The sequence below is a fragment of the Bison bison genome, unplaced genomic scaffold, assembly GCF_000754665.1.
Source record: "Bison bison bison isolate TAMUID 2011002044 unplaced genomic scaffold, Bison_UMD1.0 scf7180017864525, whole genome shotgun sequence".
In the NCBI taxonomy this organism is placed as follows: Eukaryota; Metazoa; Chordata; class Mammalia; order Artiodactyla; family Bovidae; genus Bison; species Bison bison.
In genome coordinates, this window is record NW_011495076.1 from 11,814,178 (window position 1) to 11,830,197 (window position 16,020).

A 16,020-nucleotide genomic window follows, 5' to 3' on the forward strand; every position below is an offset into this window, starting at 1 on the left:
ATAAGTTGATTGTGTTTAACCAAAAGTGGCTCCTTGGCACTGAGAGGCTCCATGGAGTCACATAAGTCCTCATTCCTTAATCCTGAGCTTGCCTGGATTGCTGCTGCTGCTGCTAAATTGTGTCAGTCGTGTCCAACTCTGTGCAACCCATAGACAGCAGCCCACCAGGCTCCCCCGTCCCTGGGATTCTCCAGGCAAGAACACTGGACTGAGTTGCCATTTCCTTCTCCAATGCATGAAAGTGAAAAGTGCGAGTGAAGTCGCTTGGTCATGTCCAACCCTCAGCGACCCCATGGACTGCAGCCTTCCAGGCTCCTCCATCCATGGGATTTTCCAGGCAAGAGTACTGGAGTGGGGTGCCATTGGATTGCTTCTGGCAGTCATCAATGTGTTTATATTTCAAACCATATAATATATATGGTTTATATATTTATATATAAGGATATATACATATATCCTTCATATAGCTGCCACCACTCCGCAGTTAAACTGGCTCTGTCCTACACTTCTGGTGGTAATTTTGTTACCCCATGCTTTAGTGTATATAATCCTTCCAGATGGATAAAAGCTCCTGCAAATTAATTCTGTGGGAAAGAATGCTATTGGGAAAGGGGCTAGGCTTGCATCCTGTCCCCACCTCTGCTGTGTTTGACTTTAGCAAGCCACCATTATGTCTCCAAATCTATGTATCTTCTTTTGTAAAATGACAACCTACCTTCCCAGATTGGTTTGAAACCCTAGGTCACATGGAGACAATACATGTAGAAGCACTTAGTTAACTGCTACATGACTACAAACTAATTTGATTATTTTCTAGTGGCCACCAAAAGGGACTAGTACAGGTGTTGCTTCTGCTGCTAAGTTGCTTCAGTGGTGTCCAACTCCTTGCACCCCTATGGACCATTGCCTGCCAGGCTCCTCTGTCTATGAGATTCTCCAGGCAAGAATACTGGAGTGGGTTGCCCTGATTTCCTTCAGTGGATCTTCCTGACCCAGGAATTGAACGCACATCTCTTATGTCTTCTACACTGTACACTGACAAATGGTTCTTTACCACTAGCACCGCCTGGGAAGCCCCTAGAGAGAGCAGAGGTGACATTAACAGCAAGAAGAAAATTAGGAAGGCAGTTAAGAAAATGTTAAGAGAGAACTTGGTTTTTAAATTGAAGAAACAGTAAAAGTTTTGAATAAAGACAAATTCAACCTGTAATGGGCCTCACAGGTGGTGCTAGTGGTAAAGAATCTGCCTATCAGTGCAGGAGATATGAGACGCAGATTCGATCCCTGGGTCAGGAAGATCCCCTGAAAGAGGGCATGGCTTTAATCCTTAAAGCTCAAGATTAAGCAGCAGTCCAGACAAGCTCCAGTACTCTTGCCTGAAGAATCCCATGGACAGAGGAGCCTGGCGGGCTATGATCCATAGGGGTGCAAAGAGTCGGACTCAACTGAAGCAACTTGGCATGCATGCCCAACTCTCTCTGGCAGGCAGACCTGAAGCTCAAAGTTCATCCTAGGCTTTTCTCTCTCCTTATCCTTAAAGTAACCAAGTCCTGGGCACTCTTCCTTTAACATCCCTGAAATTCATTCTTCTCTTTTTTCATGGTCACTATTACAGTTTTGGCCCTGCCATCTCAAACTTGGGATACTGCAAGAATCTTTCTTCCTTGAGTCTCTTTTCCTTTTCCCCTAGCCTAGACACTGCTATCAAATTCATGTTGGTAAATGACTGAATTGGATTGTGGCTGCATTCCTCTGCTCCAACATCTTCAACAGACACCACCCCCTCACCCCCCCACCGCCCCCATCACCACTTCATATAAAGTAAAACTGAGTCTGGCCTCAACCTTTCTTTTCAGCCATGGCCACACAGGTCTATCTGTCTGTGACACTCACTGCATCATCCTTCGTTGTCCTGGGGCCTTGATCACAGCGTTTTCCAGATCCCTTCTTCCTTCCTTTCCAAGCCATACCCCATTTTCCAATCCCTGCTCAAATCCCGTCACACAATGAAGATTTCTTAAATCCTCAGAGCCCACAATGATCTAATTTCCTGAAGATATTCTACCAGCTGAGTGTTGGAGAGTTGACAATCAGTCATGAACTGCTTCCCAGGTGGGGCTAGTGGTAAAGACCCCACCTGCCAATGCAGAAGATGTAAGATGTAGGTTCGATCCCTGGATCAGGAAGATCCCCTGGAGGAGGTCATGGCAACTCACTCATTTTCTTGCCTGGAGAAACCCATGGACAGAGGAGCCTGGTGGGCTACAGCCCATAGGGTCACAAAGAGTCAGATACGACTGAAGTGATTTAGCACATATGAACTAACTACCTCTTAACATTGTTTGTGTAGTTGTCTTGGAATGCAGTTAACTTAGATCATGTTATTTACATTTTACTGAATGCCTAGTATACTTATCCATATTGCTGGGCTTTACTTGAAGGCAAGAATTTTATCATATCCCTTTAGTTTTCCCTAGAGCAGCAGTTCTTAACCGTTCACATAGCGAAGAAACACCCAGAGAACATGTTAGAAATCCACCTTGACATTACCCCTAGAGGTCTGGGTGGAGCCCAAATCTGCATTTCCCACATATTCCGAGTGAGGCTGATGCTGCTGGGTGCCTTTAAGCATTTTACACAGAATCTGTACATAAAAGCTAATATATATTTATGCATACTCAGAAATGGGTTTTTTCTTGTTTCTTCTATTTCAAGCTCATGTTCTGTCACTTCTTCTTTTCAGATTGATTTTGAAGATGTGATTGCAGAACCAGAAGGAACACACAGTTTCGACGGCATCTGGAAGGCCAGCTTCACCACCTTCACTGTGACAAAGTACTGGTTTTACCGTTTGCTGTCTGCCCTCTTTGGCATCCCAATGGCACTCATCTGGGGCATTTACTTTGCCATTCTCTCTTTCCTGCACATCTGGGCAGTTGTACCATGCATTAAGAGTTTCCTGATTGAGATTCAGTGCATCAGCCGTGTCTATTCCATCTACGTCCACACCTTCTGTGACCCGCTGTTTGAGGCTATTGGCAAAATATTCAGCAATATCCGCATCAACACGCAGAAAGAAATATAAATGACATTTCAAGGATAGAAGTATATATGATTCTTTCTTCCCTTTTAATTTTCTCAGTGCCAATTTCAAGTTGCTAGTATAGCAACAGCATATGAATGAATTTCCTGGTTCAGAACAAAGATATCACTCTCTCAGTCTTCATAACTATTATTTTTCTCCTCTGAGCTATTGGGTTGTCTGTGTTGGGGGTTGTCTGAACTTTTAAAACCCATTTAAAATATTTTTCTTTCATTTGGATCATTGTCCTATTGGCTGAGATATGAACCTATTGTTAAAAGATAACTTGAGAGAAATATGAAGAACTGAGGAGGAAAAAAAGAACTAACAACCTCAACTGCCTGTTCTAAAATGTCGATCATTTTATGGTAAGGGAAGTATTCAAGTATTCCAGGCTATTGTCACTGAGTGTACAGATATGTGGGCAGTTTTAAGCAAACTCTTCCCTCTGAAGTGTTTAGTGAATTGCTGCCATTCACTGTAATGATTCAATGGGATCTAGCGATATTCATCAAGTTAGAAAACATAATCTGCACATGATCTATTGCCTTACTTTCTTGAAGTTTTAACCTGTGATAGATACTTGTATGCCTGGATATTTGTTACATAGATGATGATACCTAAGTGCCTTCCTGTTCTCCAGGTTTTCCTTTTAAAATAGGGTCCACCTCATCAACTTTTATTAGGTCAGCAGCCTTCCTGAAGACCAAAATTAGAAAAATCCATTACCTAGTTCTTCACACTTATTTCTGACTCCAAGATATGGGATCAGATGAAGTTCATGTCTGTACTTGATCACACAACATCTTTATCCATATGGGGTATGGTCCACATCAGCCCCATTAAATGAATTAAGGTGAATAAATGGGGCCAAGCCCTCTGGGCTGGCAGAAGTGGAAGCCAACTTTCCCTGCCTCTCACTAGCTGAATGAGGTCAGCATGTCTATTCAGCTTCGTTTATTTTCAAGAATAATCACGCTTTCCTGACTCCAAACTAATCCATCACCGGGGTGGTTTAGTGGCTGAACATTGTGTTCCCTTTTCAGCTGATCAGTGGGCCTCCGGGGAAGGGCTCATAAAATGGAGGCCATTGTGTGAGACTGTCAGAGTTGTTGCAAATGTGACCCCTTCAAATTAAAGCACTTGCAACTGCCTGTTATGCTGTGACACATGGCCCCTCCCCCTGCCACGAGCTTTGGACTTAAGCCAAGCGTCACTTTGCTCAGAGAGAAGATGGGGGAGGAGGCAGTAATAAAAGATGGAGGTAATTTTGCTGGAATAAATTCAAATTCTTCTGAATTCAAACTGAGGAATTTTACCTGTAAACCTGAGTCATACAGAAAGCTGCCTGGTACATCCAAAAGCTTTTTATTCCTCCTGCTCATAGTAAGATTCTTCCCTGGGGGACTTTATTTTTAACCTTCAGTTATGCTTTTATTTCCATACACCTGTTGGAATTCTGCTTGGTTTCTTTTTTTGCCTCTTCCAGTTTTCCTGGCACTTTAATCGCCAGCCTGTTATCTATTTAGGTTTTCTGCATTAAAACAGACACTGGCATGGACATAGTTTTACTTTTAAACTGTGTACATAACTGAAAATGTACTATACTGAATAATTTTTAAGTGAAAAGTTTTTTTATCTTTATATGAGGAAAATCACTTGGGAAATTGTTTTGTGATTCAATCTGTAAACTGTGTATCCCAAGACATGTCTGTTCTATATAGATGCTTATTCCCTTGTGCAAATCAAGTGCTGGTCCAAAAGACTGCTGAAATTTTTATATGCTTACTGATATTTTACACTTTTTTTATCTTGCATGTCCTGTAATAAGTCTACACAATAAAAATGTTTAACAGTTAAATAGTCAGATTTATTATTTTTCCCCAAAACAGGCCTGCATGTGTTGATTTCTGTAGTGTGGTGTGTGTGTGTGTGTGAAGTGCATGTACATAGAGTCTGTACATTATTGGAGTATGTTTTAGGGGGTGGTGGTCTTCCATTTTTCAACTATTAAAAAGTCATTTAGTTGGGATCTTTCTTCTAAGGTCATCACCATTCATAAGTTACTTCAGATAAAAGTTATAATTAATAAGTATTTGTTTAGCAGTTTAATCAATATTTTGTTACTTGTCACCTAATTTGAGCCACTAACAACTTTATGTGATTGGTAACTTTCTCTATTGGTATTTGACACATTCAGGGAGGCAGTTATACTTTGACTCTTTGCCATTTCTTAACTGGAATTTTTTAAGATGTACATTTCAGAAGTAATTTATTTTGGCCTTGGCTAAGTTTACATTAAGATATTCTGTATTAGTCAGGGTTCTCCAGAGAAGCCAATAGGATACACACACACACACACACACACACACACATACATATATATATGAAATATACCCATGTGAATATATAAGGAAAGTACAGGGAGAGAGAGGAGTAAGAAATTGGTCCACACAACTTAAGGCTAAAAAGTCTCAAGGTCTGCAGGTGAGTCAACAAGCTACAGGAAAACTGGTGGGATAGTTCCAGTCCAAAAGCTGGCAGGTTGAAACCCACAAAAAGCCTATGTTTCAGTTTGAGTTCAAAGGCAGGACAAATCCAGTGTTCCAGTTCAAAGAAAGTCAGGCAGGAGCAATTCTGTCCTACACAAAAGATCAGCTCTTTGGTTCTGTTTGGTCCTTCAACTGATTGGCTGAGGCCCACCCATGTTAGAGAGGGCAATCTGCTTTACTCAGTCTACCAATTTAAATGTTAATTCCATCCAAGAATTATCCTCATGAAAACACCCAGAATAAAGTTTGACCAAATATCTGGACGCTCCAGTCAATTTGACACTTTTATAAAATTAATCATTACAACTTCCAAATAAAATTTTGTAAAGGAATCTTCTAACTTCTTTGCCCTGAAACTCCTTTCATGTGGTTTACAGAGTCCCTCTTGCTTGGCTCTCAAGCATGCACTGAAGCTCATTATTTAGTAATGCAGCCTGGTATTTGTGTTTATCCAGCAAATCCATTTCTAGTATGCAGTGTAAACACCTGCTTTTGACCATGGCAAGATGTCATTACTTGGCCAAAGTTATTCCACCAATTCAAGCAAAATCAATGAAGTGACTTTAAAGAAAAGCTTTTGCACAACAAAGGAACCTTCGACAAAATAAAAAGACAGCCAACTGAAGGGAAGAAAATATTTGCAAATGATATGACTGATAAGTTAATATTCAAAATATACAACTCAACATCAAAAAAATAACTCAATTGAAAAATACATAGAAGATTTGAATAAATATTTTTCTGAAGAGGAAATGCAGATGGCCAACAGACATATGAAGATGCTTGACATCACTAATCATTAAGGAAATGCAAATCAAAACCATAATGAGATATCACCTCCTATCTGTCAGAATGGCTATTATCAAAATGTACACAAATAACAAATGTCGGAGAAGATATGAAGAAAAGGGAACCCACCTTCACTGTTGGTGGGAAATTGGTACAACCACTGTGGAAAATAGTATGAAGGTTTCACAAAAAATTAAAAAGAGAACTACCATATGATCTAGCAATTCCACTATTGTGTAAACATCGAAGAAAAACAAAAACACTAACTTGGAAAGATACACACATCCCAATGTTCACAGCAACATTATTTATAATTGCAGAGATGTGAAAGCTACCTAAATGTCCATCAACAGAAAAAAATGGATAAAGGAAAAAAGAAGACATATAAATACACACAATGAAAGCCATATTGATATGTACACTTTGTTATATTTAAAACAGATAGCCAACAATTCCCTGTATATCACAGGGAATTATGCTCAATATTCTTTAAAAATCTAAATGGGAAAAAGATTTGAAAAAGAACAGATACTGGTATATGTATAACTGTGTTTCTCTGGTGGTTCAGACAGTAAAGAATCTGCCTGGCATGCAAAAGACCCAAGTTTGACCCCTGGGTTGGGAAGATCCCCTGGAGGAGGGAATGGCTACCCACTCCAGTATTCATGCTTGGAGATTTCTACGGACAGGAGAGCCTGGCTGGCTACAGTCCATGGTGTCGCAAACAGTTGTACACGACCGAGTGACTAACACACACACACATGTGTATAACTGAATCACTTTGCTATACACTTGAAACTAACAAAACATTGTTAATCAACTATCAGATCAGATCAGATCAGATCAGTTGCTCAGTCGTGCCCGACTCTGCGACCTCATGAATCACAGCACGCCAGGCCTCCCTGTCCATCTCCAACTCCCGGAGTTCACTCAGACTCACGTCCATCGAGTCAGTGATGCCATCCAGCCATTTCATCCTCTGTCGTCCCCTTCTCCTCCTGCCCCCAATCCCTCCCAGCATCAGAGTCTTTTCCAATGAGTCAACTTTTCGCATGAGGTGGCCAAAGTACTGGAGTTTCAGCTTTAGCATCATTCCTTCCAAAGAAATCCTAGGGCTGATCTTTAGAATGGACTGGCTGGATCTCCTTGCAGTCCAAGGGACTCTCAAGAGTCTTCTCCAACACCACAGCAACTATACTCACATATAAAATAAAATTTCTTTAAATAAATTAATTTACTGCTGTGTCTGAAAAAAAAAAGAGAATGAAATAATCCCATTTGCGGCAACAGGGGTGGACCTAGAGAATATCATACTAAGCGAGCTAAGTCAGACAGAGAAAGACAAATATCATGTATCATTTATGTATCATGAGCAATTTTTTCTTTAGGATGGTTTCCCTTTTATCATTAATTCACTGGATTCTGTGAAGAAGTTCCATCTTCACTATTATCTTGCTTTTGAACTCTTGCTTCGTTTTCACTGTCACTACCTCAGTGTAAGCAACCATTATTTAAATCCTGAACTACCCTAGCTAGTTTTTATGTTTTTACTCTTGCCCCTTAATCTAACTCATTTGGTCATTTTGTGATACGGAAACACAACTGTCATACACACATACATACACACAGCTTAAAAACCTCCAGTAGCTTACTGTATTCAGTATAAAATCTAAGACCCACAAAGTCTTACATGACCTAGACCCTAATTATATCTTCCATCTTAGCTCATACCACCACCTCCTCTTACTATCTGTGCTCTAGATACACTGATCTTCCATTCCCAAGGGCATGGGAAGTCCTATCTGGTCACAGGACTTTGCACAGCTGTTCACTCTGACTGGAATGCTCTTACACCTTCCTCTCTACTTTGCTACCTGCTCCTCCTTTAAGTCTCAGCCTCAATATTACTGCTCAGAGTGGTCTTCCATATCTGAAGCAAGTCCTCCTGTCTTAGTCACTATCTTAGCCTCTTGCCTATTTTCTTCACTGCATGTGCCATATTAAGAAATTATTTTGTCTGTTTACAATATTTTGTCTTTGTCTTCCTTAGGATATAAACTCCATGAAGCATAGATTTTATCATAATAGACATTCAATTAGTATTTGGTAAATGAATGGATTGATGGATGGATGGGTAGAAAGGGAGACTATGAAGGCATAAAGTGCCATGTTTATGCTTTACCACTAATAGTGTCTTAAAGATGGTCTTCTAATCCATTCTGAAGTAAAGTACAGCATTATCAAAACATACTTGCCATTTGTTTTTATTCCCCAACTTCATTTTTTTTTCTCCATGATTTTCCTCCATTGAAACTTTCTCTATTGTACCCATTTAAACACTTTGATATGTCAAAACATGAGTTTCCCAAATGAAAAATCTAATGAGGACTACCATGGATATTTGATATACACTTTTTTCTTACTTAAATAATGGAAAACACATGTTGATACAGTTATTAAGAAAAAAGATGATTTGCCAGCAGCTGTTGACTTCATCAGTTCCACTATGTGATGAGTCACTCAAACTTCCACAGAGCTAGAAAGTTACATGCAAGAAAGAGGATTTCTTATTGTGATCAGAGAGGAGTGGGAAGAGTTAGACATGGGGAAAGTGAACAAAATCAACAAAAATGAGGATTTGATGCTATAGAAAACTAAGTAATTAGGGGACATATGTATACCTATGACTGATTGATGATATTTGGCAGAAAACAGCAAAATTCTGTAAAGCAATTATCCTTCAATTAAAAAATAAATTTTAAAAGAAAATTAAGTAATTTATATGTCAAAATGAAAAAACTATAATCTACCCAGTACTTTAATAGAACAACTGAAAACATGTGGAAACTAGCATAAAAAGTAGGGAAAGTACTTTCAGCAGGAAGAAGGTGGTCATTTAAAAAGGCAACAGCTGCCAGTCTGAGCCACTCTATGAATGGGCAGCAAAGAAATCTACTCCTCTACTTCATTTGTATTATTATCATGCCAAATATTAACAAAATAGTAACTGTTCCAGGTATCAGTCAAAGTCCTTCTTGAGAGGACATTTCTTAAACTCTTTATCACATTACACAACCTCTTGGAAAAGGTAAGATTTCATTACCTGTCAACTCTAAAATAAATTTCTATCAACTGCATAACACAAGTAAGTACTCTGTGAAATGCACAACACAATATTCACACTGATGGATATAATTTGGCTTGAGACTGACTTTGCATTTTCACTGTGATTTTGTCCTTTTGCTCGTTGCCTTTCCTTTATTGAGCATATACCACACATGATGGAGAAAGAAATGGCAACCCACTCCAGTATTTTGTCTGGAAAACTCGATGGACTGAGGATCCTGGTGGGCTGCAGTTCACGGGGTCACAAAGAGACAGACATCACTAAGTGACTAAGCCACCGCCACACACAAGGCAGCATGCTAAGCATTTTAAAAATATTCCTAATGACATCCCTATGGCTTATGGGACCTTCTTTAGGCCAAGTGGCTGCCACTGCTCTGTTTTAGAGATAGAAAACAGAAGCTCAGATGGATTAAATAGTTAAATGCTCAAGGTTACCCAAACACTTTAACACCCATAACTATTAGTTCCAAAGCTTTTCTTTATAGAGAAATTCACTATGATCTTGGGAGAAAATGCTAAAGTGGAGCATCATTTGGCAGGATTAAAATAGCATTTTGTGTCCTTGAAGGTTAAAAAAAAGACAGTAAATGGTTAAAAGTCATGCAAATAATATACTCTGTAATCCAAGTATCTGTTCACATAGTTATTTATTTTATTCCTTCAGCAGGAAGCAACTCTTTGGTGTAGCAGGAAATAGAAAAATAAGTAAGACACAGATGGGTAGGACAAAGGCCTTTGTCTTCAAGGAAGCTCAGTGAAGCACCAAATGAAGTCAACTCTAAGATACAACAGAATTGATATTTTGCTATTTTTCTCTGAGAAAATAAGTTTTTTGTAAAATAAAATTACTAACAATAAATTTTATGGTTCAGTACAATGGCTTTAAAACTGTAGAACACAGAACTATAGAATCCATAAACACTGATAGCTTTCCTAAGAGAACAAGGTTGGGTTAGAAGTAGAGACAAGAGGAACAGTATCAAATACTTTCTCTCAAACAAACAAGTTCCATTTTAATTTTTTTCTCATGAGTTTTCAGCATAATATTTTGCTTGATTAAACAGTCCCATCACTGACAAAATTTGAAAACCTCTGCCTTGGTGAAATAAATACATCTTTTATACCAACTTAGATCTTATGAAAGACTGGTGCTTGCTTTTGTGATTATTACTCAGATATGTCCTAACAATATTCTTTGAAAATCCAGGCTCAACTGAAAAGACAAAACTCAGACAAGATCTATCAAAATCATAATAAATATATAATAGCCTTGTAAAATCTCATACTCCAGATCTAACAGAAATGAATAATAATTTGAGAATTTAAGTGGGATGAGTAGGAAAAAACTGGGAGTGTCATTTATATTCCTGAGGAGGAAACAAATTTAACACTGAGGTTATGATATTAGGACAAATATCCGAGATGATGTCAAATATTGCTCAAGCAACTTATAAAAAAAAAAATCAGCCTTCAGTATCTACACTGGGTTAGAAAAACTTCTTTAGTCCTTGTTTTTTCACCATCAACCTTAAACAATAATGAATGTGAATAATAAGCCATACTGTAGCAGAAAAAACCTGGAACAGAAGCGGGGAACTGTAACCAAATCTGCAACCAAACAGCTATAAGACCTTGGGTAAGTCATATAACTACAGTCTCTTAAACCAGCAGTCATAATGTCTCCAATCTCATGAGCTTGTGCTTCAAATAAAAATGTGAAAAATGACTAAAATAGAGCCAAACCTCATGGGAAATAGGGTTTCAAACAGTCTCTCAATCCACCACCCAATTTCATTCTTTCCATTGCCTCTGGGTCACTTGATTTTTCTTAATACATCCGAGCCATCCTCTTGCCTGTCTTCATGGACCATATTTCCTCTAGTGCTTATCGAATGGACTGAGTCAAAGTGCCCCAAATATACCTGACATTTTATTTCAAGAACCTGTCATTGTCCAACTTCCATTTCTTGTCTCTATATTCATACATCTGATTGGCTCATACTAGATCATAGATAGGCTTCTCCTACATTAGTTGTCCATTCTGAACCTATCAGTGGTCTCTACAGCATCACTGTCAGCTGGTTTGAAAAGTTATCCATTTAAGATGTAATGGAAGGAAGGGGAAGCTAATTAGAAATAGGGATATAACCAGCAAACTAGCCAAATGTCTCTTATAACCTAAATATCTGTAAAATTATAATTTTCCGAACTCTTCCACATCTGTGTCTTCCATGTTGCCATGAGATAGGAAGGGAAGTAGCCTCATAGTCTCATTTTACATATGGGAAGAATAAAACACCAAGGACCAATGACTTACCTAGGGTCACTTATGAGTGACTGATGGAGCAGGAAATAAATCCAGATTTTCTGAGAGCTTAGAAAGCCTGGTTTCTCTTTAACAATTAAGATTGCAAAGATTTCTAAATACAGCAAGGGCAACAAGTATAGTACCAATTGCATCAGTACCAATTTTACAGGCAGAAATACAGGTACAACTAGAAGGAACTACCCCAAGTCACTAAAGTAAGGGAAAAAATCAGCTTGACATGGACTTGTGTCTTGACAGTGCTGTGCTTTCACTCCTGGGCAACTTCTTTCTGTAGAGGAATATCCATGCCAGTCAGAAAGAACCTAGGGTTAAATGCTTGGCACTAACCCTGAGGGCAATGGAGAACTTCCCCAACCCCATCCAATAATTCAGCCAGTGAATAGATGTCTCTTTCATAAATCTCAGAAAACACAGTTAATTTTCGGCCACTACCCTCAAATTAAATGAGGATTTATCTTACTCTAAAAGATATAATGATTTCATTATTTGTGCAAATTTAAATAACACATGAAAAAAGGAGAAGAGACACAAAATAGCAGCTCTCAGAAATTTCAATAAAAAATCACTGCTGGCCACTCTTAGAACACTGGGACCATGTTAAACATAAATGCCTCCTGCACCTGACTCGTAGTGGGAAGAGAAGATGGGAGGAAGGTTCTCTCAGCTTTAAGCAGCAGAGTACAAAGAGAAGCGTCACTGGCATGAGGTCTAACTGCCTGCCTTATGAATAATGTCGCCAGGCCAATTTGGGAGTTGTCACGGTTCCCACCCTATAGTTCAGGATTATTTGTAAAATAAAGCAAAGGGAGGCCAGTGCTTTGAGAATGCCAATGCAAAATTATAATAATTGCTTATTACATAATACAGTTATTAAAGTACTTTCTGTGTTGCTCAGAAAATGGGGCATGTACATGGATAGAGAAGCCGAAAGAAAATGGCCATAATTGTTTTCCTCTTGTAACTTTCCCAGGCAGAGAAAGTTGCTCTGCCCTCAAGGCTTTGGGACATTTTATTCGTATCTCCACTGAATTGTAAGCTACTATGGGGCAGAGACCAATTTTTAGCCATCAGTATGGCCATAGAGCTCAGCAAAAGGACTGATAATAAATATCTGTTAAACTGACACTCTGTGATTGAACTTACCACAATGTACTCTGTTCAGCCATAGGCAAACAATAATAATAAGTTTTTCAAATGGTAGGCCTCAGTCTGATCCCTTTACATCTCTGTCACTTTGGAGCAGTGCTATCCAATGAACTTTATTCGAATAGAGAAATGCTTTATTTCCAGTACAAAAAATGGAGAGCAACAAAAGGAAAGTTTTCCCTCTAAAAAGCTTTATTTGCACTGTTCAATAGTAACCACTAGCCACATGTGACTCTTGAGCATTTGAAATGTGGCTAGTGTGACTAGAAACTGAAATTTTAAATTGTAATTAATTAATTTAAATTTAAGTCGACACTTGTGATTCACAGCTATTATGTTGGACAGAGCAGCACTGGAGCCTAGTATGATGCATTGCACATGGTAGTTACTATTCAAATGTTCCTGAATGAATGAATGACATATCTATCCTTCCTAAGACCACATCCCTCCAAACAGCTGGCAGCTACAGAGTGCTGCTGCTGCTGCTGCTAAGTCGCTTCAGTCGTGTCCGACTCCGTGCGACCCCATAGACGGCAGCCCACCAGACTTCCCCGACCCTGGGATTCTCCAGGCAAGAACACTGGAGTGGGTTGCCATTTCTTTCTCCAATGCGTGAAAGTGAAAAGTGAAAGTGAAGTCGCTCGGTCGTCCCCGACTCTTAGTGACCCCATGGACTGCAGCCTACCAGAGTACTGGGAGCATTTAAATACCTAAACATTAGCCTGGCTCAGTTGGGATTTTTTTTTTTTAATTTATTTTTTTATTGAAGGATAATTGCTTTACAGAATTTTGTTGTTTTCTGTCAAACCTCAACATGAATCAGCCATAGGTATACATATATCCCTTCCCTTTTGAACCTCCCTCCCATCTCCCTCCCCATCCCAACCCTCTAGGTTGATACAGAGCCCCTGTTTGAGTTTCCTGAGCCATACAGCAAATTCCCATTGGCTATCTATTTTATATATGGCAATGTAAGTTTCTATGTTACTCTTTCCATACATCTCACCCTCTCCCCATGTCCATAAGTCTATTCTCTATGTCTGTTTCTCCATTGCTGACCTGTAAATAGATTCTTCAGTTCCATTTTTCTAGATTCCATATATATGCATTGTAATATGATATTCATCTTTCTCTTTCTGACTCAATTCACTCTGTATAATAGGTTCTAGGTTCATCCACCTCATCATAACTGACTCAAATGTGTTCCTTTTTATAGCTGAATGATATTCCATTTTGTATATGTACCAGAACTTCTTTATCCCTTCATCTGTCAATGGGCATGTAGGTTGCTTCCATGTTCTAGCTGTTGTAAACAGTGCTGCAATGAACAATGGAATACATGTGTCTTTTTCAATTTTGGTTTCCTCAGGGTATATGCCTAGGAGTGGGATTGCTGGGTCATATGTGGCTTTATTCCTAGTTTTTAACGGAATCTCCATACTGTCTTCCATAGTGGCTGTATCAGTTTACACTTCCACCAACAGTGCAAAAGTGTTCCCTTTTCTCCACACCCTCTCCAGCATTTATTGTTTGTAGACTTTTGATGATGGCCATTCTGACTGGTGTGAGGTGATATCTCATTGTAGTTTTGATTTGCATTTCTCTAATAATGAGCAATGTTGAGCATCTTTTCATGTGTTTGTTAGCCATCTGTATGTCTTTGGAAAAATGTCTGCTTAGATCTTTTCCCCACTTTTTGATTGGGTTGTTTGCTTTCCTGGCATTGAGTTGTATGAGCTGCTTGTATATTTTGGAAATTAATCCTTTGTCAGTTGTTTCATTTGCTATTTTTTTCTCCCATTCAGAGTGTTGTCTTTTCACCTTGCTTATCATTTCCTTTGCTGTGCAAAAGCTTTTAAGTTTAATCAGGTCCCACTTGCTTACTTTTATTTTTATTTCCATTACTCTAGGAGGTGGGTCATAGAGGATCTTGCTTTGATTTATGTCATCGAGTGTTCTGCCTGTTTTCCTCTAAGAGTTTTATAGTTTCTGGTCTTACATTTAGGTCTTTAATGCATTTTGAGTTTATCTTTGTGTATGGTGTTAGGAAGTGTTCTAATTTCATTCTTTCATATGTAGCTGTCCAATTTTCCCAGCACCATTTATTGAAGAGGCCATCTTTGCCCCATCACATATTCTTGCCTCCTTTGTAAAAAATAAAATACCCATAAGTGCCTGGGTTTATTTCTGGGCTTTCTATCTTGTTCCATTGATCTATATTTCTGTTTTTGTGCTAGTACCATACTGGCTTGATGACTGTAGCTTTGTAGTATAATCTGAAGTCAGAAAGGTTGATTTCTCCAGCTCCATTCTTCTTTCTCAAGACTGCTTTGGCTATTCGGGGTCTTTCGTGTTTCCATATGCATTGTGAAATTTTTTGTTCTAGTTCTGTGAAAAATGCCATTGGTAATTTGATAGGGATCGCATTGACTCTGTAGATTGCATTTGGTAGTATAGTCATTTTCACAATATTGATTCTTCCTACCCAAGAACATGGAATATCTCTCCATCTGTTTATGTCATCTTTGATTTCTTTCATTAGTGTCTTATAATTTTCTGTGTACAATTCTTTTGTCTCAGTTGGGATTAAGTGTGTGATCTAAAGGAAGAGCCAATTTGATCATTCACTGGATATTGTGAGGAAAGTCTTTTATGGCTAATTTGAAAGACAGACTTAAAAGTAACTGATTGGTGTAAGAATAAGTTATTTACAAACCCTATTTTCACTTCCAGTCTTATAGCTTTGTGCAGAGTGGTCATGTAGAAAAACAACCTATTGGGTTCTAATCCTACTGAACTGTCTATTGGCTGAAAGATTTTGGAGCTCAGTTACCCACTCCAGTACTCTTGCCTAGAAAATCCCATGGATGGAGGAGGCTGGTGCAGGCTACTGTCCATGGGGTCGCAAAGACTCGGACATGACTGAGTGACTTCACTTCACTAACATAAAAAGCACTTTACTTGTTTTTTTACCTGTAAATTGAGGGAATTCT

General features: G+C 38.8%; 1 protein-coding gene across 2 annotated transcripts in view; it reads left to right on the forward strand.

Moving 5' to 3' along the window:
* Nucleotides 1-4,943, forward strand: part of CAV1 (caveolin 1, caveolae protein, 22kDa) — a 36,250-nt gene extending 31,307 nt beyond the window's left edge. For both annotated transcript variants that reach the window (XM_010831209.1, XM_010831210.1), the window contains exon 3: nt 2,744-4,943. In XM_010831209.1, the coding sequence (XP_010829511.1) occupies nt 2,744-3,085 (342 nt within the window). In that variant the 3' untranslated portion in view covers nt 3,086-4,943. The remainder of the gene's footprint in view (nt 1-2,743) is intronic.
* Nucleotides 4,944-16,020: the final 11,077 nt, after the last annotated feature.